Source organism: Notolepis coatsorum, assembly GCF_963971535.1.
Source record: "Notolepis coatsorum genome assembly, chromosome: 11".
NCBI classification, from domain to species: domain Eukaryota; kingdom Metazoa; phylum Chordata; class Actinopteri; order Aulopiformes; family Paralepididae; genus Notolepis; species Notolepis coatsorum.
Window position 1 is genome coordinate 87,202,603 of NC_140175.1, and position 25,793 is coordinate 87,228,395.

The 25,793-nt window shown below is 47.0% G+C and overlaps 1 protein-coding gene across 1 annotated transcript in view; it reads left to right on the top strand.

Annotated features, from left to right (window-relative positions):
* mapkap1 (MAPK associated protein 1) overlaps window positions 1–25,793 on the top strand; it is a 155,888-nt gene that overhangs the window by 121,178 nt on the left and 8,917 nt on the right. The window contains 1 exon segment of the mRNA XM_084324727.1: window positions 9,093–9,230. Within this exon segment, the coding sequence (XP_084180853.1) occupies window positions 9,093–9,230 (138 nt within the window).

Below are 25,793 nucleotides of genomic sequence, written 5' to 3' on the forward strand. Positions count from 1 at the left end.
AAGCAAATAGGATTCTCTCGGTGGCAAATTTTCATATCGGTGCATCCCTAATAACGACAGCCTGGTGAATAATATTAAATAGAAAAGAGACAGACGATATATACGTCACAGAGGTATGTGAAATTATTAAAACACACATCAAACAAACAACCAGGTATGTAAGACATGAAGCAGAACAGACAAATTGCAGTTAAAAGGCTGGGTGACGGTTGCAGGTGTGTGTAAACAACTCTGCGATGGAGTCCTTAAAAGTAGTGAGGGGGATCAATTAGTCCATTTTCAACATATTTTGCATCTCGTTCCAACTGTTGGGAGCAGCAAATTGGAAGGTTTGACCGAAGGAAGTGTTAACACAGGGAATATCTAGCAAGATATGGTGAGCAGCTCTGATGTTATAGGGAGTAGATGACAATTTTAACAGGTGTATCAAATAAAGAGAAGAAAATGAAGAAAAACAAAAGATGCACAAGCTCTGTGTGTGTGTTGTTAGCTCTCTGTCTCAATTGGTAAATCTGTATTCTTATGTGTGCGCCATGCCTGTACACTTGGAGTAGCATACAGTGTGTTTTTTAATCTGTTTGTATGTGTGCACATGGAATGTGTGTGTGTGTGTGTGCTGTCAGATGTGAAAAGGTCATGGAGGCTGGGGCAGGTCAGTGGAGGCAGATGAAGGGGCGGGGCGGAGGGAGACATCTGCTTCCAGACCCTCTTCCCCACCACAGACACTGGTTTCATATAGATATTTCAATAACTTACAGTACATTTATTCTCTAACAACTTACCCTAACTAAAAAGACCACATACCCAACCCTAGCCTTAACCTAACTCTAATTCTAACCCTAGCCTTAGGCTGCGGTTACACTAATGGCCAGTTTTCGTTTTGTTGTCAGGGTCAGTTTCGCTTTTCAGAACGCAACGTAATGGCAGGCAAGTTAGACATTGTTTTTGCCTCGTGACCACACTGATGTATATACATGTAGTACAATGCCAAAGCAGTAGGTGGCAGTAGGTGGCGAACATGAAGGCAATTTTCAACCAATCAGAAAAGTTGAATGTGCCAATACACTTCCTGCAAAAAATCAACAAGTCCACCATCTTTAAATGCCTCGCGTGAGCCATTTAGCCAACGTAGCATTTATATTTCAGCAAAGAAAGTGCAATAAACAAAACGGATACATTCACTGTGTGCCTCATTTGTTGATGAAACAAAACTAACATCAACACAATTGACCACCAAGAGCGGAGTTTTAGTCTCAACGTTAGTAGGTAGCTAACGTTAGCTCACGTTAGCCAGCCAGCACAAAACTGATGATATAAGGAGCTATCAGTAGCTAGATAACATTAGAGACAACGCCTCATGTATTAAACAAAGGTGAATAGATGACTGGGCCATTTTGTTTAATGCTTGTTATGTTGAAAGAGGAGCTCTGAGCTAACAGGGTCTGGTAGCTAGGTAGCTACGGTAGGTAGCTAACGTTAGCGCACGTTAGCCAGCTGCTCATGCAATCGTTAATGCTAGCAGAATGAATGGATGTAAACTTTATTTAACAGATTGCAGAATGGGTACAATACAATACGGCTCACTACAAACAATTGTTAAGGGAATGCAGACTGTTGTAGCTTGGACTGGGCTCCTTATAACAATAACTTGACAACACATGGTAGCTGCAGCTATTTGGGACAGCTCTGCTGTAAACACTAGAAATAACAGTGCGGGTCTCTACTGCGCATGGGCGTTGAGCAACAACGGCTCCGTATCCGGCTCCCAGCGCCTAAAGTTGAAAATAGTTATACTTTTGGAGAGGAGCGCCGCTCATCAAGGTAACTTTTTTCGACCGACCAATCAACATCGAGGAAGTGGCGGAGACGCGGCAGTCGCGAGACTCAGTTTTTTTTTTTTGCTTTTCAAATTTGTCCGTCTTGAAAAAAACGTCCCCGGTGGACACAAAGCCTTATAGTGCATTTGCTCTGTCTTTGCATGAGATTCTCTCTCTCTCGCTCTCTTGCTCTCTCTCCCTCTCTCTCTCTCTCTCTCTCTCCCTCTCTCTCTCTCTCTCTCTCAATGCGCTTAGGACACGACGGTTATAACTTATTGGTGTCACAGGTTCAGGGAAGCTCTAGAGGCAGTTTTCTCCAGGTTTTTGGTTCACTTGTGTGGTTGACCCTTAACACATTGTGCGCCAAAAACGAGTTTACTCGTTATTGGCCGCCAATCGTTGAGCGCCAACAACGAGTAAACTCGTTTTTATGATCGTTATTTCCTTTATTCGCTATTGGCATTCATAATTCATCCAGGAAGGCTCCGGGAGCCAGCTGGACCCTGTCTGATATTTCAACGCCTCAATACCGCTGCCTGGTGGATTTCGGGCGGGTTGCACTCCACTCTAAACCGGAAGTGGCGCTCTGTGCATCGGGGAAAAAGCTCCGGCCGAGATATCTTGTAACGTGGATCTCAGACAAACACCAAGTGCATGGAATCGCTTTCGAGACGCAAGAATCAATATGCTTTCGGCATTTATTGCATCATACAAACAGAAAATGGATCTAGCAGATCGACATCAAATAATTGGAATCTTTTTTCACCAGACGCATCGGCCACAGGTCAGAGGAATCTAACGTTATTTCCAGCTCGATTGTCCATTTATTTCATTGCAATCTATCCGATCGACGTATGGTGTCGTACTAAAAAAAGCCGTTAGTGACAATCAAGGAATCATAAACGACCCCCCCCCCCCCCCATTTCCTTTATGCATGATTGAGCATAATGTATAGCGATCATATGCATTTGAATTTTGTATAAGAACGAAACGCCAATCGATTATGTGTAATACGCGTCAGGGCCTATAACGCGCGTTCTAGGAATTACTGCTATACAGTCTAAAAACACTTATATTCTCGACGGTACTAACACGACAATGTATGAATGGAAAAATATAACGTTCCCACATCCTGAACGATAGATACCCGATGTCGAATGGGCCATAGTAATGTCGATATAGATATAATATTTTAAAAGTTATAGCCCTGCAAAGAAGGTGAGCGACTCCATAGGCTTACAGCGGTGGCAGAGAGTGGTATAAAATGGGCATACTGCATGGCGCAGAATGTGTTAATATTAGCATAGGATCCCTTGAAAGAAAATAAATCCTACTCAAATTCAAAAGCTTTGAATTTGAATTAAAATCCCAAATAGCAGCTTGATATCTGTCGTCCTAAAACGGAAACGGAATATTTTCTGTCGATAGGTCTAAACATTAGTACAATGTGAATTTCATATTTCATGGTTGTTGTTTTTTACATTGGGGTCGCTGGAATATTATGACCTCAATATGGAGTCGCCAAGCGGCATTCAAACCGCTGATCACGAATGCCATAAAACCACAGAGGTTGAATAATTTCGACCCCACAGATTAGATTAGACTCCGCCGTTACCATCAGAGCACCGCCACCAAACCAGCGCCCACCCCTGGTATAGATATGGTGAGGCTGGGGGGGGGGGGGGGGGTTCTAATTGATGCAAATGATAAAAGATGGCGGCGGCAGCGATGCTACACTGCCGGTTTAATAAAGCTCGTTAAGCGCAGCAAGGGAAACGAATGGGCCGAATTACCGGGGCGGTTATTGGGAACGTGTCGTCTCTCGTTAGGCTGGAGAACAACTCACTCACCGGCCCGAGGTTGGCTCGGGTTCGTGCCCCCCTTCCACCGCCACCGTCCCTCTCGGCTCTATAAGGGAATGGGGGCTAATGGTCCTAGAAGGCAGTTACAGACCTCAACCCTCGGACGCCAATCGTCTCCACTGTCGAGCGTCAGGGAGAGCAGCAGCGGTCGGGGGGGGGGGGGATTGGGGGTTCACCTCCCCAACCCCCCCATCTTAATTTTTCTAATAAGCCGCAATGTGACGCTCAATCTGGCCCCTTCACATGGCATTAGGCAGGGCCTCCGTCAAGCAATTGGATTAAGGCCTTGTTATAGCAACCAATTCCATGTGGCCGAGGAAAAATAAGGGGGGCAATTTAATAACCATTATCATCAATACAAGTGACTGAGTCCATATTGCATCAACGGCGGTGATGTATAGAGTCCAAGTGAGAATAGGATCTGCGGGGACTGGTGGCAGGCAGGCCCAGCCCCCCCCCCCTCCTCCTCCTCGGCAGCCATCCGTAATTGTCATTCCATTAGAGAATCCTTTCTCTTTAATCAGATGTCGTATCTAGGGGCCCTTAATGGGATTTGCATAGGACACATGTAGTTTGGATGAAGCGTTGCTTCCCATCCAGTCCCTGCGTGTCAGCGCTGATATAAAAGTATGTGTCAGTACTGTGGTGGTAGTGCTCTGTCTGTGCTGGGTCGGTGCTGTGTTGGTGCTGTGTTAAAGAACGAAACTAACGTTAGCTGCTTACGCTAGCTAAGCTAGGTTGCCTCTGAGTCTGAGCTAACCCTGGTCAGAGGCATAGAGAAAACAGTGGAGGGGGGGCCTCTCTCACTCTCTCTCTATGTTCAATGTCCCTTTCTGTGTGTGTGTGTCTGCACGTTTGCGTCCCATGAGGTAAAACATATAATGCATAATACATGATCATGCAACATAAAATAAATGGTTGTAGGAACGGTTTGGGAGAGGGAGGTAGGGAGGGGTTTTAGGTTGTGTTTTTACAGTGAACAGGAGGTTTATTTGTATTAAAAACAATAGATTCTGGAAGAGTGATTGGTTGGTTAGCGAATGGGGGCGGGGCTGTCATAGAATAATATTGGTCTCGCAGAGAATACCATCCGCCATTGTTGTAGCCAGCCAGCGTTGATGCTAAATAATTAGCGTCACATAGCTGGCCTGTTTCTGAAAACCCAAGCACATATTGTTCCATAGCATACGCCTTCAGTTGATCATGACAAATCCTCTCTTACCTTGACGATTAAAAAGCCTCCATAATTTAGTAAATAAAGCTGTAGCCAGCCAGCTAGCATTGGTGCTATACAAAATGCTATCCACATTAGCTACATAGCTAACCAACTAAATACAATGGTATCCTGAGGTAACTTTAACGTTAAATACAACGTTTGCTAGTCGAAATGACTGGACACACACAGGGACAAGTTAAACATCAATCAATTAATTTATTCCAATAGGTAGTTTGAGCTGCATGTGAGCCGAGGTCCTCTCCATTGGAAACTAATGACGTTACGGTAACGTTAGCTCGAAAAGCACAGAAAGTTAAGCTGCTAGCAACAGACACTATAACACTTCCGGTCGGGGGATTTCAAAATAAAAGAGCGACGTCTAAAATCACCGGAAATACGTTTATTTTGTACATTATCTAATGTTAACACGAACCTAAACTAACTTTAGTTAAACTAACTTTGCGCGTCGATGTTGCAGAAGCATAAAGGCAGAGTGTCTAAAACACTGTTGCTTTGTCGATGTTGTGTTGCAGTTGCTTTGAAGTTTCTGTAGCATGCAGAGGCCTTTAGTGTTGTGTTAGTGCTGTGTTAGTGTTGTGTTAGTGCTGTGTAGTGTTGTGTCTGTACTGTGTCTGTACCAGGGAACAAACTTAACTTTTTGACTTACCAGCCATTTGGCTGGTAGATTTTTAAAAGTACCAGCCGGGCAGATTTTTTACTAGCCAAAAATTATAAATAGCTTTTTAGTATATCGCCATGTGTTATTATTACATATAATACTCTCATCATATGCTATTTTCAATTAATATCATAAACAACATAAGGAATATTAGAATAATTTTGAGTGGACTGAAGGAATGAGTCAGCGTTAATAGTTTTAAATGCAAATAATTTATTGAAACATAGAAGTGGGGTCGGGACACACACACTGTGTTTCAACTCACCACCCCCGCATCATATTGTAGTCTGTCTTCAAACTTCCACTCCTCTCAAAAAATTGTATATTTGAATATCAACATTATCTGTCCATCCTCAGTAATCCTCAGTTTACTATAATATACTCCTGTCCTGAGTCCTGACTAGTGACTCCGTCGTCTTTCCAAACGCACGCACACACACACACACAGGGAAGGGGAGAGTGCCCACCCCCCCCATTTCCCTTTCCTCAGTGCTGTTTACTGTGGCTCTGCCTCGTCTGATCATCAGGATTAGCTTGTTAGCTGACGTTAACGTTGTAGTGATTGGTACATAAACGTTAATTTCGGGCGATGTGGGCATAAAGGAATGGCGACGGTGCAAAGCATGTAGCTGCACGGACTTATTTCGCGTCTGTAGGCTCACTGCTGTGTTAACGCTGCTCTGTTTACAACGCTGCTCTGTTTTCAAGAAACAACACGGACTGGGCGGATATCATATGACTCGCGGAGTTGCTAGAGGGTTTTCAAAATAAGAGTATCATATTAACCTGAACGTTGCTAGCTGCCGGAGCCCAGATATTATGACTGGAGCTGCGCTTGGGGCAGCAATGAGACCCGCACAGGATTTTCAAAATAAGAGTATCGATATGAATTACACGCCAGCTGGCGGGCAGACTATTATTTTTAGACTCCAGACGGTAAATCTACACGCATTTGGCGATGGGCGCCCAGTTATTTTGTTCCCTGGTCTGTACTGTGTTAGTGTTGTGTCTGTACTGTGTTGGTGCTGTGTTAGTGTTTTTTTTTTTTTATATATTCAAATTTTATTTTCATATTCGAATCCCATACCCATCGAACAAAGCTTCGAAGTATTTACGACAGCCCTGGTGGGCTGGTTGGTGGGCTGGTTGTAGGGCTGGTTGTAGGACTGGCTGGTGGGCTGGTTGTAGGACTGGCTGGTGGGCTGGATGTAGGGCTGGCTGGTGGGCTGGTTGTAGGACTGGCTGGTGGGCTGGCTGGCTGCCTGGTTGGTGGGCTGGCTGGCTGACTGGTGGAATGGCTGGCTGCCTGGTTGGTGGGCTGGCTGGCTGACTGGTGGAATGGCTGGCTGGCTGGTGGACTGACTGGCTGCCTGGTTGGTGGACTGGCTGGCTGCCTGGTTGGTGAGCTGGCTGGTTGTAGGGCTGGTTGTAGGGCTGGTTGTAGGGCTGGTTGGTGGGCTGGTTGTAGGTCTGGTTGTAGGGCTGGTTGGTGGGCTGGTTGTAGGGCTGGTTGTAGGGCTGGTTGGTGGGCTGGTTGGTGGGCTGGTTGTAGGGCTGGTTGGTGGGCTGGTTGTAGGGCTGGTTGTAGGGCTGGTTGGTGGACTGGTTGGTGGGCTGGTTGTAGGGCTGGTTGTAGGGCTGGTTGGTGGGCTGGTTGTAGGGCTGGTTGTAGGGCTGGTTGTAGGGCTGGTTGGTGGACTGGTTGTAGGGCTGGTTGTAGGGCTGGTTGGTGGACTGGTTGGTGGGCTGGTTGTAGGGCTGGTTGGTGGGCTGGTTGTAGGGCTGGTTGTAGGGCTGGTTGTAGGGCTGGTTGGTGGACTGGTTGTAGGGCTGGTTGTAGGGCTGGTTGGTGGGCTGGTTGTAGGACTGGTTGGTGGGCTGGTTGGTGGGCTGGTTGTAGGGCTGGTTGGTGGGCTGGTTGTAGGGCTGGTTGGTGGGCTGGTTGGTGGACTGGTTGTAGGGCTGGTTGTAGGGCTGGCTCGTTCCAGCAGCTCCCAGTGGGAAGCGGTGACCATCGCGTGATTGACAGCCGGGTTCATCTCATCACCCCTTTGCCTGCACTCCCTCACACTCAGTGCCATGATTGACAGCTGACACGCCTGTCATAGACCAGCAGCCGCGCTGCATGTGTGTATCTGTGTGTGTATGTGTGTATCTCTGTGTGTGTGTGTTTTTGAGAAAGAGAGAGAGAGAGAGAGACAGACAGAGAGAATGGAAGGTAGAGCAAGAGTTGTGCGTGTTCTCTCTCCTCTCTCTCTCTCTCTCTCTCTCTCTCTCTCTCTCTCTCTCTCTCTCTCTCTCTCTCTCTCTCGCCTTTGTCACACCGACACACACACGTGCACACGCACACAGTTCTGGGATGTGTAGCCTATAACTCCCCTAGCTTTATGAAGAGCATCAAAGTGCATCCCAGACCCAAATGGCCGGCCTGATAACCAAATCAGAAGCGAGAGGAGAAGCACCTACAATGTAAACACAAACCTGTCACCATCGCTGGCATTGAAATAGCTTGAGGCGTCCCCATTCTGTCGAGTCATCCCGTCCGGGGAATTTATCCATCTATTTTTTACGGCCATTTACAATGACGAAATAGACAAATAAAACAATGCTAATCAAATATATGGGCTTTTGAAAAGAAGCACTTACATCAGCCTAATGAAAGGCAGCACTAAATATCTTGGGCATTTTTTCTATTTTTTTTTATGAGTTTGTTTTACTGTTAATGGCCGCGTTGTTTATCAAAGAAGTGTTTAGTCAGAACCTACCGGCTGTAAAACAAACAAACAAAAAAAAAAGATAATATAAATGGCACCTCAGGTGTCACGACTTTGAAACTGATGGGTCCTACAGTGCCTCACTCTGTTTATAATACATTTCACATTATTACAAAATAATGCAATGAAATGTGCGAACCAGAGGAACCTAATGGAGTGTGTCCCACGACTCCACCTAGTTCCATATGATCGACGCTCTGCGGGCTGGGTCTGAGCCCCCCCCCCCCTCACGGTCTGATGTCAGCGGGGTGCAGATAGGGAGACGGCGGGGTCCAGGCTGGCGGACATGATGGATCTGATGTGAAAAGCGCCCATTAACGCCACGGAGCGCTCATCATTCTAATGATGTCACGGAAGCGATTACGCCATGATTTTTAATGGCCGTCAGGGAATAGGTAGGTCTGCGGTGTAAGACAGAGGGGCGCGAACCCCTCGATTGAAGGATTTACTTGGTTTATGTTTTTTTTGTTGTTCGTTTGTTTTCTTGATGGTTGAAGGTGGTGTTTGTCGTTACTTTAAGTTTAGTTATTTTCCTTGTAATCTGTTAACGATCATCACAAATAGTGAGATCTTCTGATGCGAAAGTATTGATCTCTCCTCTCCTCTCCTCTCCTCTTCCTCTCCCCTCTCCCACTCCTCCCCCTCTCCCTCTCCTATCCCTCTCTTCCCCTCTCCCTCTCCTCTTCTCCTCCTCTCCTCCCCTCTCCCTCTCCTCTCCCACCCCTCCCCCTCTCCTCGGCCCAGGCGTCTCCGGAGAGAAGGTAGAGATCGATCCAGTCACCAATCAGAAGGCCAGCACCAAGTTCTGGATCCGTCAGAAGCCCATCTCCATCGATTCGGACCACCTCTGTGCCTGCGACCTGGTGGAGGAGAGGAGTCCCAGTGAGTAGCCGACCCTCGCGTCTCGTCCACGACGTCTGCTTCTGTCTGTATTCTCATGTCACAATGAACATTTGAAAGCAAACGTAAAGCTCCCAAACTCCCATATAAGATTAGATTCAAATGTGTTGTCATTCTACAGCGTAAGTACAGCACAATGAAAAGAAGTTTGGCATCCAACCAGGGTGCAAATGTAACAGTAAAGTGCAATAACAGTAAGATTAGTACTACTGAGCAATAGTGCCAATCATATGTATGTACAGAGTTATAGTATTAATATGTACAGTGCTACAGGTATAAAGACACTATGGTAGTAAGTCATACTGACCAGCAGCGTAACTAGTAAGAGTAGGTAAGGGATATGTACAGATATAGATATAGTATCTACAGATATGTAAAAAGGATTATATGCAGGTATGTGCAGACAGATGTGATATATATATATATATATATATATATATATATATATATATATATATATATATATATATATATGGTAAGAATAAATATATAATAAATATATATATATTCGGTATACACAGCAGTATTGTACATGCTATCATGCACCATATATCCAATTTAAACATGCATTTAGTGCAGCGGATATAGCAACAGGAATTTCCCCAAATCTAGCAGAGCGACATAATGATATTGGATTAAGTTATCGTTGGCTTTGCAGATGTCTGCCGTTTTGATGGCTGTTGAGTCCCCCCCCCCCCAAACACAGTTGCTTAGCTGCACAATCTCCCCATTGATCTCCACGAGGTAGATTGAAGAAACCACCCGTGTGTGTGTGTGTGTGTGTGTGTGTGTGTGTGTGTGGTGTGTCTCTCTCTCTCTCTCTCTCTCTCTCTCTACGTTAACCCTGCCATCAACTGCTGCCATCTGTAATAAAGCCCAGGAGACGAGGCCTCCTTTTCTTCTGGTAGAACCGCAGAGTTACCTTCAATCACACAACACACACACACAAACACACACACACACACTATAGAAGCTGCTTTAATCAGCACCGCTCAGCCCTACTCTCTTTCTCTCTCTTTCTATCTCACTCTCTCTCCCTCCTCCCTGTTGCATTCCCACAACATTACTACAGCCACCCCTGAGATCCTTATCTCAGGTCCTCAGGCGTGCGTGCGTGCATGTGTGTGTGTGTGCGTGTGTGCGTGCGTGCGTGTGTGTGTGTGTGTATATGTGTGTGTGGAAACGGACATTGGAAAAAGGTGTAGACTGTTCGCATGAATGAGCTATTTGGACCCAGGAACTGCCAGACAAAGATAAAAAAGCGTCCCCTTTATTATTTGGTTGCTTTTGGAGGAGAGAGGGAGCGAGAGAGGGAGGGAGAGAGAGAGAGAGAGAAGCATATGTTATGTGAGGTGGTTTGAAGCGTAGGGAGCTGAGTTTTGAGTGCATTTTAAGTAAAGGATGAAGCTAGAACTTTTACACAGTCAAAAACAAACAATGAATAAAGCATGAACTGTACAGCGTGTGGAGAGCCTCCTACCAAGCTTGGAGTACCTGCTCACTTCAGTGTTTCACACAAACAACCTGCGTGACTAGAAGGAGCCTTTCCTGTGTGAGTCTGTCATGGTAATGGCCTTCATTACACCTATGAGGCTCAACCTCCGTCTGGACATGTATTAGCCCTTTCACTACCACACTACAGATGGTAGTGTGGTAGTGAAAGGTTAACCTTCTGTAGTGTGGTAGTGAAAGGGTTAACCTTCTGTAGTGTGGTAGTTCAAGGGTTAACCTTCTGTAGTGTGGTAGTGAAAGGGTTAACCATGTGGAAGTGTGGCAGTGAAAGGGTTAACCATTTGCCGTGTGGCAGTAAAAGGGTTAACCTTCTGTATTGCCGCAGTAAAAGGGTTAACCATGTGGTAGTGTGGCAGTGACAGGGTTAACCCAGGGATGTTTGACTGAGAACCCTGTTACACACTCACTGCTCCACACACCTGGTTAGCTGCCCAGTACACACCAGTACACACCAGTACAATGACACAGAGGAACTCCACTGGAGCGTTTGGAGGTCAAGTGCCTTGCTCCTTCACTTCCCTTTCCAGCTGCCTGGGAATTCAAACTGGCAACCTTCCCTGTCATAAGCCAGCTTCTCGAGGAGAAGAAAGGGATGACAGGATTGGTTTGTTGTCCTTGTACACAAGGCAAATTAAACTTTAGATATTTATTTTATTTATTTATTGGAAGTTACTTCCTAGTTACACGTGCACACAGTCCCCCACACATATGCATTTTATCAGAGAGGTCAGAGAGCAGGGAGTGCAGCGCCCCTGGAGCCGTTTGGAGGTTCAGTGCCTTGCTCAAGGGCACTTAGGCAAAGATGGTAGGCACCATGGATACCAGCCACCTTCAGTCACTAGCTCCTAGCTGGGATCATCTTTCGCCGTTGACTAAAGACGCACTTCTTCAACCATTATCTGAAATGAATTAATATATTCTAACCCTAACTCACCTTACTGTCATGCACTTGTCCTAATAAACTAACCTACACTGTAGCACTCAACACTTTGATGAACATTGTTACTCAGCTGATAGAGTTGTTCCCTTCCTGATGACTTGTCGTACAGAACTTGTAAGTCGCTTTGGATAAAAGCGTCAGCTAAATGACCAAATGTAAATACCACCCTCCTGTCGGTTTTGGGATTGACCCCAACAACCTTTTGGTTACTGGTTGGCCTCTTTACCTCTAGGCTCAGCCTGTCTCACCTCTTAGGCTACAGTACCATCGTGGCTGTTTATTTGCACCAAGAATTTATAGAATTTTTTATTTATTTTTATCCACTTTTTCTCCCATTTTTTCTATATTTTTCTCCCATCCCAATTTCGTATCATCCAATTCAACCCTCCCCTGTCACGAACGCTGTTTCTTGCCTCCCACAAGCCGGCTGCAATGTGGACTAAGTCATACATAGCACAAGTCCCCTCCGGTATTTGAGGTAACAGCAGTCGCATCTTTTCACCTGCGCAGCTCGATCTCTCAGTGGCGAGGAGTAACGCGTGGGAGGCTCACGCTGCCCCCGACACTTCCTGATTCTACTGCGCAGGCGCACCAACCGACCTGTAGGAGTCGCTGTTCACAACGCCCGATCCCCACCCATCAGTTTCCCACCCCCTAATACGGCCAATGTGTATTAGTATGAACGACCAGCTAAACTGAAAGCAATGTGGAGCGCTGGGCTCGAACAGGCAAGCCCAGCGTCTCCGTCATTCGTGGCGAGCGCCTTGCCCACTACGCCACGTAGCCGCCCCAGAATTTATAGAAAATTAAACAAACACCCACAACACTCCCCCATCCCACCCCGCCCCCCCCCCCCCCCCCCACCCCCTGCCCCAACACTGAGCATGAACAAATAATTACAAACAAACAAATAGCACCACAGCATGAACAAAGTAAAAACAAACAATAAATTGAAATTAATATTTTGGTGTGTGTGGGGGGGGGGGGGGGGGGGGGGGGGGGGGGGGGGTAGCTCTGTAGCTGTAGTGAGCGGAGCCACTACCTAGAACCACTAGCATGCTCTCCTTTGTGTAGAGCCACTAGCTAGAACCACTTGCATGCTCTCCTTTGTGTAGAGCCACTAGCTAGAACCACTCGCATGCTCTCCTTTGTGTAGAGCCACTAGCTAGAACCACTCGCATGCTCTCCTTTGTGTAGAGCCACTAGCTAGAACCACTAGCATGCTCTCCTTTGTGTAGAGCCACTAGCTAGAACCACTAGCATGCTCTCCTCTTGTGTGGAGCCACTAGCTAGAACCACTAGCATGCTCTCCTTTGTGTAGAGCCACTAGCTAGAACCACTCGCATCCTCTCCTTTGTGTAGAGCCACTAGCTAGAACCACTAGCATGCTCTCCTTTGTGTAGAGCCACTAGCTAGAACCACTCGCATGCTCCTCCTTTGTGTAGAGCCACTAGCTAGAACCACTCGCATGCTCTCCTTTGTGTAGAGCCACTAGCTAGAACCACTAGCATGCTCTCCTTTGTGTAGAGCCACTAGCTAGAACCACTAGCATGCTCTCCTTTGTGTGGAGCCACTAGCTAGAACCACTAGCATGCTCTCCTTTGTGTGGAGCCACTAGCTAGAACCACTAGCATGCTCTCCTTTGTGTAGAGCCACTAGCTAGAACCACTAGCATGCTCTCCTTTGTGTTAACGCGTCCAAGCACCTCCGTTTCCTCCAGTCCCCGGGCCAGGGTTCATTACCATTATCTATCCCCACATAGGAACCAGCCAGCCCCTATGCAGCCCATCCAATCCTACATCCCCCATAACCCCCTCCTCTCCTCTCCTCTCCTCTCTCCTCTCCTCTCCTCTCCTCTCCTCTCCTCTCCTCTCCTCTCCTCCCTCTCCTCTCCTCTCCTCTCCTCCACCTCTCCTCTCCTCTTCTCCACCTCTCCTCTCCTCTTCTCTCCTCCACCTCTCCTCTCCTCTCCTCTCCTCTCCTCTTCTCTCCTCCACCTCTCCTCTCCTCTCCTCCCAGCCGTGTGTGTGCGTGTGTGTGTTCCATCAGTATTATACGCCCATTGGCCCGGTCTAACTCTGACCACCCCTCCCCCTCCTCCACTCTCCCCTCTAAAGAGCTCATTCCTCACCGGCGCTGGAGCCTCAACACTCCGTTGACCTGGTAATTGGCACTCAACCCCCCCACCCACCCCCTTCTCCTCCTCCTCCTCCTCACGCACGCACGTACAAACACACGAGACTATGCCCACTCTCAGAGTTGAGGTGTAAGAGTGTGTGTGTGAGTGTGTGTGCTTCCTCCATCGAGCGGTTCTACATGACTAGGTAAAGAAGACGGCACGAAGATTAATGAACGCTGGCTAATGCAGGAGTGAAAGGAGGAAAGGGGGGAGAGCTAGGAGGAGAAGGGGGGGTTTCTGGGGGTGGGGGGGGGGTTCTGCTCTCCAGAGCCTCAGTTAAGTGGAAGTTAGAGTAGCCCTCTGTCACAGTTAGGGTGGGGGGGGGGGGGGGTTAATATTGTCTCTCATACACTATTGTTTTCGTGGTACTATTTCAAATCTTTTAATAATGAAAGACCCATGTCAAATATTCCGTCAAATGATGTTCTTGAAAGTCTCTGGTGAGAGGTTAAGAAGTGGATGACTCAGCTGCTTGAATGGACTTGACTTCCATCTACTGATTGGCTTGTGTGGCTTTTTATCTCATTGTAATTGATTGTGACATTTAAAACTCCCATGGGATATTATTTTGGCTTCTCACTGTCGTCAAATTAAGTATGAATAAAGTAACACTATATATACAGCGGCATCAAGTCACAGTACCTGAAGTACCACAGACGAGTGATAATTGTGATATTATCACATGACGGCTCAAGCATTGTGGTTCTCACCTTTTATTTACCCAGAGCAGATTTGTCCCTACAGCCCTTTTAACAGCAACAGCGTTGCTACACATCCAGACATGTCCACCCATTCCACACGTTTCTTCCAGCTTCCTTTTAGCTTGGGCTGACCTGATTAATCGGTCAGTTTGGTCATATATATATATGTCGTTATATATTTTTATGTTATGCCGTTTTATCTAGTGTCTGGTAAGCTACCGAACTACCGTCAATTCTCAAATAAAAGCCAGGTGTCAAATAGTGAGGTCATACTGTATGGAATCCCTAAAACGATCGTCACCTTGATAAGTCTGTTCTATGACCATTTTGAATGCAGTGTGATCATTGATGACGGGACGCTCTCCGACAGTTTTCAGTGGAATCCAGTGTACGACAGGGCTGTATCCTCTTCCCCCATGATCTTCCTGGTTATCATCGACTGGATCATGCATTAACCCTTTCACTGCCACACGACAGAAGGTTAACCCTTTACTATCACACAACCGATGGTTGCCGCTGTCGGTTGTGTGATAGTAAAGGGTTAACCTTATGTCGTGTGGCAGTGAAAGGGTTAACCGGCTGCCGTGTGGCAGTGAAAGGGTTAACCTTCTGTGTGTCGCTGCAGTGAAAGGGTTAACCGTTTTGGTAGTGCGGCAGTGAAAGGGTTAAGACCACGTCAGATAAGCCCAGAGGCAACCAGTGGACGCTTTTGTCCCATTTAGAAGATCTTGACTTTGCTGATGACCTGGCTACTCTCCTTTTAAAGAGAGATCATCTACAGGAGAAAACTGATAGGCTGAACAATTGTACAAAGCAGACCGGTCTTAACATCAATACCTCAAAGACACAAGTCATGTGCATAAACTCCACCAACCCTTCCCCTAACACTGACAACGGTGAGTCACTAGACTATGTGAAGGACTTTACATACCTGGGAAGTCTTATCAGTAAAGAAAACCGGGCCAAAAAAGACAAGGCTTTACCAAAGCTAGTGGGGCATTCACAAGACTTTAGCCGATCTGGAAGTCGAGGCAATACAGTCTTAGGACTAAGATTAGTCTCTATAACAGCAATGTCAAATCTGTCCTGATGGCTCAGAATGCTGGTGAGTGGTAAAAAGGAGACATGGACAAAGATGAATGCTTTTCCACAACGGGTGCCTCTTCTGGCCCAACAACATTTCAAATGCGGAGCTGTACCGTAAACCTCAATAGTCTTGTCCTTGAAATAAAATGCTGCTGATGGCTCAGATGGCTGATCTGCCCCTCACTGAGGACTAGGACGGGACACCAAAGGTAGCATTAAGATGGACACCACCTGGAAAGAGAGCCTAGATGGTGTAGAACACCTGGTGTAGAACAGTTGAAGGAGGAGCTGAGAGAAATGAATCTTAACATGAGGCAAGAAGGCACAGAGTAGCTAAAGACCGGGCTGAATGGCGTTAAATCGCCAAATCCTTATTTCCCAACCAGGAAGAGGAGGACTAAGTAAGTAAGTAAGTCAAATAGTGGTCTCAATCAATAGGGAGGTGTAGTGGTTACGTCATTTTAGTTGTTTTCCTGTTCCACCCTCTGTGGAATGCAATGTATTTCCCCATTGACCATTTCTAAATCGGCTCGTTTTAGATAAATAAAGCATTAACGTTGGCATGGTGTACCTTTCTGTGCGTATTTATCCACAATCTATAACTCAACATGAAAATATTCGCAATTAATCGTAAAGGTAGCAAAATAACAACGTTTATGTTTTCGTTCGATGGGAAACTACACTGCTATTTGGCGCTGCTGACTGACGTCACCACAGCGTAGCCTCCTGCCTACTAGTCACAGACCTAGAATCAGATTTCCCTTACATTCCATAAGCTTAACAATTCGTACAATGGGAAAATAATTGACCCTGAATCTGTGGCTAGTATCTGTTTCACCCAACACTAGTGCTCCGTGATCATAGCCATTTATCTCTAAAGCGAACCACTATTTGTAAAAGCCATAACCACGTTACCATATTTGTATTTATAATTTAAATCGTATAACGTTAGTTCGCTGCATATTAAATCACTGTAAATACTAATGTAAATCATTGTGTCGTTGTACATATTGTGTATTGTGTATAGTTTATAACGTTAGTAGCTAGCTAGCTTGCTAGCCGGCATTTCCGAAACTCCTAACATGCCCCGATTTAAAATGGTTCTCTCCTCTTTGTATACCTTTGTCCTCACAAACAAAGTATTCTGCCAGGGAACTTATGGACATGACAGTAGTAGTAGTTATAAGGTGTTTGAGCTTGTAACGTTAACGTTAGTTAGCTATCGTGGTAGCCCCTTTCGTGACTGATGCACCGAGTGCATCACAGTCACGAAAGGGGCTACTATCGTGCTATCAGCCGGCCGTGACGTGTAGCTAGCTAGCTTGCTAGCCGGCATGATGCGTGTGCAGTGCTTGCCCCACAGGTCTGAGAAGAGGACCTGCACATTTGACTCATTCCCGAAACTCCTCTACATACCCCGATTTAAAATGGTTCACGACAGTAGACATAATGCTAATGTTAGCGGGGTAACGTTAACGTTAGCTAGCTAGCTTGGTACTATCAGCTGCCTGTGACGGGGAAAAGGCGACAGCCTAACAGACCAATAGCGGCTGTGTACTGAACAACAGGCTGCCTACTGGTAAGTGTAGTTATTTTTTTATGACAAATTAAAAACCTTAATCATGTTAGTGGTAGAAGGGAACTCATTTTGTGCAAAAATGGAAAGCTTGCCAATGTTCATGCGGCAGAATTGTTACAATAGCCGATAATCCATTTTCCCAATGATAAATCCCTGTACGGGTAGAACAACCAGTGACGTCAGACTACACCTCCCTATAGCCGGAGGTATGGAGCTGTTTAACACTTTGGATGCCACGGGTCCCGTGGTTTAAAAGCAAGCGTATGCCACCACCCACTTCAATGATAGAGCACTCGCATTTGTGAACACATTTACTATATGTGTCTAATCTGGCCGTCGCTTATCAATGACTTGTTTGCAGTCAACATTGTCGAAACGGATTGTTTTTTAATCGGTTCATTTCCGTTTTATACCATTTTGAAAAACGCTTGTTTCTTTTTTTTTTATCCACTTTTTCCTCCCATTTTTCTATATTTTTCTCCATCCCAATTTCGTATCATCCAATTCAACCCTCCCCCTGTCAGGAACGCTGTTTCTTGCCTCCCACAAGCCGGCTGCAATGTGGACTAATTCATACATAGCACAAGTCCCCTCCGGTACTTGAGGTAACAGCAGTCGCATCTTTTCACCTGTGCAGCTCGATCTCTCAGTGGCGAGGAGTAACGCGTGGGAGGCTCACGCTGCCCCCGACACTAACTGATTCTACTGCGCAGGCGCACCAACCGACCTGTAGGAGTCGCTGTCCACAACGCCCGATCCCCACCCATCAGTTTCCCACCCCCTAATACGGCCAATGTGTATTAGTACGGACTACCAGCTAAACTGAAAGCAAATGTGGAGCGCTGGGCTCGAACAGGCAAGCCCAGCGTCTCCAGATTTCGTGGCGAGCGCCTTGCCCACTACGCCACGTAGCCGCCCTGAAAAACGCTTGTTTCTTGAAACTTCCAGAAGATTTCAGAAGAGTCTGTGATAAACGCCCTTTACTGTATACACAAAACACGTTGTCATTTTTCGGCCTATTTATGAATCGTTTTCAAATAAACGCTAGATTATCGATAGTATTATGTAATAATAATAAATAATAATGGATTGGATTTATATAGCGCTCTTCGTGACACCCCAGTGACCCCAGAGCGCTTACAGAGTCCATTATTCGTTCATACACAGTCATACCGGTGGTGGTAAGCTACAATTGCAGCCAGAGCTGCCCTGAGGCAGACTCACGGAAGCGTGGCGAATAATCATCGCCTACGGCCCCTCCGACCACCACCAACATTCATTCACATGCATACACATTCATACGAGGCAAGTAGGTTAAGTTAGGGCTGGGCGATAAAACGATAACGATAACTATCGCGATAAATTATTTCCTCGAAATAAACATGAAACGTGGTCGCAAAGTTTCGATATATCGATTTTCCAAGCTTGGATATGAGCACACGCACTAACAACCAATCAGTGAAGGAGATGGCCGACAGCGGAAGGAGACGTAGAGACGTATGACTCGAGTAGTAAACAAGACTGGCTAGGATAATTAGCTTGCACGGCGCTATTTTATAGTTTACCTGCCGAGTTGGTGTGTGTTTTGAATTCTGAGGGTAACGGTTATAGTAGTGTGGGGTATACGGTGGACGTTGTTGCAATGTATTGGGGCGGAACAGAGTATTTTATGGTCATATTTAGTACATTGTCATGGGATACACCGCTTGGAAACAAGGCTGGCTAGGATAATTAGCTTGCACGGCGCTATTTTATAGTTTACCTGCCGAGTTGGTGTGTGTTTTGAATTCTGAGGGTAACTGTTATAGTAGTGTGGGGTATACGGTGGACGTTGTTGCAATGTATTGGGGCGGAACAGAGTATTTTATGGTCATATTTAGTACATTGTCATGGGATACACCGCTTGCTCTAGCTAACTACTAACGTGCGCGGACTGATGACGACATCAACTTGAGACATTCACAGCAGCAAAACAAGTCTATTAATAGCCCGTCCATCGGTGCCGGGCATAAGAAGTTAATTAAACTTGACAGACATTATATCGACGATAATTATCGATATCGAGTTATATGAAAATAATTTTATTGCGATAACGTTTTTGGCCATATCGCCCAGCCCTAGGTTAAGTGTCTTGCCCAAGGACACAACGGCAATGTGATGGACATGGGCTTGAGCGGGATTCGAACCACCAACCCTTCGATCATTGGACGACCCGCTCTACCCTGAGCCACGCCGCCCCATGTGTACTTATGCACACTATAGAAGCGGGCGGAAAAATCAAATCTCTTATTTCCTGATCGCACACACACACACACACACACACACACAGGGCCCACGTTGATATCTCTGTGAAAAAAGGTCTGATTATCCTAAGACTGGTGAAATAGATTCCTTACCTCAGATCAGATGTTCTCCAAAAAGATTATTCCAATTCCTGATCGCCATTCCAAATATCGATCGCGTTTATTGATCCAACGCTGGGTGGTCGGAACACCGATTCCACGCTGTTCTGATGGTCCAGAATGAAACCGATTGTCTCGGCTAATAATATAAAAAAAAATATTAAAAACGAGATTTCTCGCTCCGTGGCATGAGGCTACACACTGACACAAGGCTACATGAGGCTACACACCGACACAAGGCTACATGAGGCTACATGAGGCTACACACCGACACAAGGCTACATGAGGCTACACACTGACACAAGGCTACATGAGGCTACACACCGACACAAGGCTACATGAGGCTACATGAGGCTACACACCGACACAAGGCTACATGAGGCTACACACCAACACAAGGCTACATGAGGCTACACACCAACACAAGGCTACATGAGGCTACACACCAACACAAGGCTACATGAGGCTACACACCAACACAAGGCTACATGAGGCTACATGAGGCTACACACCAACACAAGGCTACATGAGGCTACACACCAACACAAGGCTACATGAGGCTACACACCAACACAAGGCTACATGAGGCTACACACTGACACAAGGCTACATGAGGCTACATGAGGCTACACACCAACACAAGGCTACATGAGGCTACACACCGACACCAGGCTACATGAGGCTACACACCAACACAAGGCTACATGAGGCTACACACCAACACAAGGCTACATGAGGCTACACACCAACACAAGGCTACATGAGGCTACACACCAACACAAGGCTACATGAGGCTACACACCGACACAAGGCTACATGAGGCTACACACTGACACAAGGCTACATGAGGCTACACACTGACACCAGGCTACATGAGGCTACACACCAACACAAGGCTACATGAGGCTACACACTGACACAAGGCTACATGAGGCTACACACTGACACAAGGCTACATGAGGCTACACACCAACACAAGGCTACATGAGGCTACACACTGACACAAGGCTACATGAGGCTACACACCAACACAAGGCTACATGAGGCTACACACTGACACAAGGCTACATGAGGCTACACACCGACACAAGGCTACATGAGGCTACATGAGGCTACACACCGACACAAGGCTACATGAGGCTACACACTGACACAAGGCTACATGAGGCTACACACCGACACAAGGCTACATGAGGCTACATGAGGCTACACACCGACACAAGGCTACATGAGGCTACACACCAACACAAGGCTACACTGCATCAGCCTTGATCCAGGAAACATTCAAATACGTTAGTTTAACCAGTGATTCTCAAATATCATGTTAGGGGCTAGCGGGGCTTTTAGACTCTTAGTCTTCTCTAAATACAGGCAATATTAAAGTAGGTCCATATAGGATCAATTAGAAATTAAACATTAGGGTACTCAAATATTATAAAACATACTACTAAAAGAAGGACACATTAGAAATAATAGCCAATAAAGACCTGATTCTTCACTTTAGGTAAACAAAGGTCCTTGACGCTCTCTGAACATTTATGGTAATCGATCAGTCAACAAAGTCCTTTGATTTAAGTGGACTAAGAATTGATTTAGTCAAGGACAACGCTAATGTTTTGAATGATTAAATGTGACTAAAAGAGTGTTAGGCACCGGTTGCAGGCCTATTTATTTCATAACGTCTATATTAGCCTACGTTCAACTAAAAGTATCAACGGTGTCTGTAGGCCTATTCATTCTGTGTGAGCTCAAGGAGCAGCCTGTGTGAGTCTTGGACCGTTTTGACTGTTTTCTGGAAAAGCGTCTCTATAACATTTACGGTCAACGTAGTTCTTTCAGTTTCTATAATTGGGTCCACTTCAGTCAAAATGTGTCAAAACATAACGGTTACACGGTATTTGATTTAAAGAGGGGAAAAGAAAAGGCCATGGGATCTTGTGCCGGTCCTGCCCTCCCTGAATTAAAGTCCAGAGTCTTAAGATAAATCTTGGAAGTCTACGCGGCTCAGGTTATTTTTCTCTCGCTCGGATAAATAAACTTGTGCCACCGCTAAGAAGCATTTAAGTCACTTTAACGTGGCTGAACTGGTGTTTTAGGGTGGGGGGCACATTCGTACCCCTCCCCCATATTGTGTTAGGGTGTATTACATAGTGTAAGAGGTGCGTGTCGGGAGGGAAGTCGAGGTTTCTCTTCATCGAATAAAGAGGTGGGAGGTGGGGGGGGTGGGCTTGTGTTTGAATGATTACAATGAAACTTGAACTTGGGGCAAGCCCTCGCTGTCACATCGCAGGGTGGGGGCGTGCGAGCGAGGGAGGGAGGGAGGAGTTATGGAGCCTAAATAGGAAGCATGTGTGCCTCAGAGAGACCCCCGTCTGCAGGATCAGTTTCATACCAGACCCTCTGCTTTGGCTTGTTTCTTTTAATCAGCAAACAAGCAGTCACTCCAACCCCCCCCCCCCCCCCCCCAAGGCTCAGTCACTCCTCTCCCCAAGCCAAGCCCTTTTGACAACCCCCCCCCCTGCATATGTTTCTGTGCTCCCTGTGGCACCTGACAAGAATATCTCTCCGCTGCACGTGTCGATACTCTGATGACATTCTCCCCGTTTTGTTCCCACAAGGGGAGTCATTTATTTGGGCTGTTCACAGTGTTACGAGCGCGATATCGTATAATGTTGAATATTCAGTTTTGTATCACATTGGTGGTACAGTATTACACCAGAACCCCCCCCCATGACATTCTGTCTCCAGAGTTATCGGCTCATCGCCCTCCAATCAAACGGACACGTCTTACCTCATCTCATTAACAAACGGCTCCCTTAACCCATCAAACTGGCTTTTTTTTTCTTTTTTTTGCTGCTCTTCTCTGCTCCTATTGGAAATTCTGTCTTTTCTTTTTTCCCTCCCCCAGCTAGCCCTCTCCTCGGCTGTGAGTGGATATGACACTTACACGGCTTGCCTTTCAAATCAGACAAAAGCATGATTGATGAGGTGCAGACGGTGTGAGAGAGAGAGAGAAAGAGAGAGAGAGAGAGAGAGAGAGAGAGAGAGAGAAAGAGAGGGGGGGATTGGGCTGTGGGGGGGTTGGCGGAGTCGCGATCGCTCGTCGGAAGAGGTGCTGATCGTCCCTCTGATCTATTCATCAGACGCTCCTCGGAAAAGAAATAGAGGGTGGTCCCGCTACCGGCCCTGACGGGAACCCTCTCTGGGGATTAGGAGGGGTGGCGGGGAGGGGGGGATGCTGGCTGGAGGATATCCCGGGTCATTATGAATTGATTGGACCTGGTGTTGCACCCCCTGAGGTATGGCCCCCCCCCCCTCCCACACATGCACCTCCAGAGACGAGGAGCACACATAGGACGTTAGCGCACAGGGTGCATTTGTTTTAATAACCACAGCGCAGATGCCAAACCGTCGCCAGGCATCGCCGCCAATGAGCCTCTACTACAGTATGTTCTGGTTCTAATGAACGGTGTTAGCCGTCACTTGTGTTTCCCAGTTAAGAGTCTGCGCGTGTCGTCTCCAGTCTGTGGGCGTGTAACTCCGTGATATGATCCCCCGTGTGAAGGCTTCTTCTGAAGATGTAAGGTCTCCCTAACAAAGCTCGGCGTGACGGGAATAGAGAGATGAAGAAGAGCGTGGCGGGGAGGGGGAGGAGGGGGGGGGGGGGGGTGTCGTGACTGCATCACCTCCATCTCTCTATCCTCCACCCTGCTGCGTCACCTCCATCTCTCTATCCTCCACCTCCATCTCTCTATCCTCCACCTCCATCTCTCTATCCTCCACCTCCATCTCTCTATCCTCCACCCTGCTGCGTCACCTCCATCTCTCTATCCTCCACCTCCATCTCTCTATCCTCCACCCTGTTCCATCTCTCTATCCTCCACCCTGCTGCGTCACCTCCATCTCTCTATCCTCCACCTCCATCTCTCTATCCTCCACCTCCATCTCTCTATCCTCCACCCTGTTCCATCTCTCTATCCTCCACCCTGCTGCGTCACCTCCATCTCTCTATCCTCCACCTCCATCTCTATCCTCCACCTCCATCTCTCTATCCTCCACCCTGTTCCATCTCTCTATCCTCCACCCTGCTGCGTCACCTCCATCTCTCTATCCTCCACCTCCATCTCTCTATCCTCCACCTCCATCTCTCTATCCTCCACCTCCATCTCTCTATCCTCCACCCTGCTGCGTCACCTCCATCTCTCTATCCTCCACCTCCATCTCTCTATCCTCTACCACCCGTCTCTCTGTTCTCCACCCTTCCTCTAATGAAGGGAGACACAGGAGCCGGTGTCGCAGCTAATGAGGACCTACTCCATTCTGTACAAGACAAACGATGTTCAGCACCACGTCAGGGAGGACAGACACACAGCCACCAGAGCAACACACAGCCACTATGCTCAGCACCACGTCAGGGAGAACAGACACACAGCCACCAGAGCAACACACAGCCACGATGCTCAGCACCACGTCAGGGAGGATAGACACACAGCCACCAGAGCAACACACAGCCACGATGCTCAGCACCACGTCAGGGAGGATAGACACACAGCCACCAGAGCAACACACAGCCACGATGCTCAGCACCACGTCAGGGAGGATAGACACACAGCCACCAGAGCAACACACAGCCACGATGCTCAGCACCACGTCAGGGAGGACAGACACACAGCCACCAGAGCAACACACAGACACTATGTTCAGCACCACGTCAGGGAGGATAGACACACAGCCACCAGAGCAACACACAGCCACTATGTTCAGCACCACGTCAGGGAGGATAGACACACAGCCACCAGAGCAACACACAGACACTATGTTCAGCACCACGTCAGGGAGGACAGACACACAGCCACCAGAGCAACACACAGACACTATGTTCAGCACCACGTCAGGGAGGATAGACACACAGCCACCAGAGCAACACACAGACACTATGTTCAGCACCACGTCAGGGAGGACAGACACACAGCCACCAGAGCAACACACAGCTACTATGTTCAGCACCACGTCAGGGAGGACAGACACACAGCCACCAGAGCAACACACAGACACACACATGTTCAGCACCACGTCAGGGAGGATAGACACACAGCCACCAGAGCAACACACAGACACACACATGTTCAGCACCACGTCAGGGAGGATAGACACACAGCCACCAGAGCAACACACAGACACTATGTTCAGCACCACGTCAGGGAGGATAGACACACAGCCACCAGAGCAACACACAGACACTATGTTCAGCACCACGTCAGGGAGGATAGACACACAGCCACCAGAGCAACACACAGCCACACACACACATGTTCAGCACCACGTCAGGGAGGATAGACACACAGCCACCAACGCAACACACAGACATTATGCTCAGCACCACGCCAGCCCAGGGAGGATAGACAGCCACAGAAGCAGCACACAGCCACACGCATGCTTCACGTTGACTCTCCACACGGGCAGGTTGGTAGGACAGCTTTCCCCGTCTGCGTTTCTGGAGGAAGCTGACTCATACCCCATCAGCTTTTACATTTCTTTATTTTTGAGAAGTGGATATGTAGAGAAAATGCTGGTATTGTGGTGTTAATATGTAGAGGGAATGCTGGTGTTAATATGTAGAGGCAATGCTGGTGTTGTGGTGTTAATATGTAGAGGGGATGCTGGTATTGTGGTGTTAATATGTAGAGGCAATGCTGGTGTTGTGGTGTTAATATGTAGAGGGATGCTGGTGTTGTTGTGTTAATATGTAGAGGGAATGCTGGTATTGTTGTGTTAATATGTAGAGGGAATGCTGGTATTGTGGTGTTAATATGTAGAGGGAATGCTGGTATTGTGGTGTTAATATGTAGAGGGAATGCTGGTATTGTGGTGTTAATATGTAGAGGGAATACTGGTGTTGTTGTGTTAATATGTAGAGGGAATGCTGGTATTGTGGTGTTAATATGTAGAGGGAATGCTGGTATTGTGGTGTTAATATGTAGAGGGAATGCTGGTATTGTTGTGTTAATATGTAGAGAATGCTGGTATTGTGGTGTTAATATGTAGAGGGAATGCTGGTATTGTGGTGTTAATATGTAGAGGGATGCTGGTATTGTGGTGTTAATATGTAGATGGAATGCTGGTGTTGTTGTGTTAATATGTAGAGG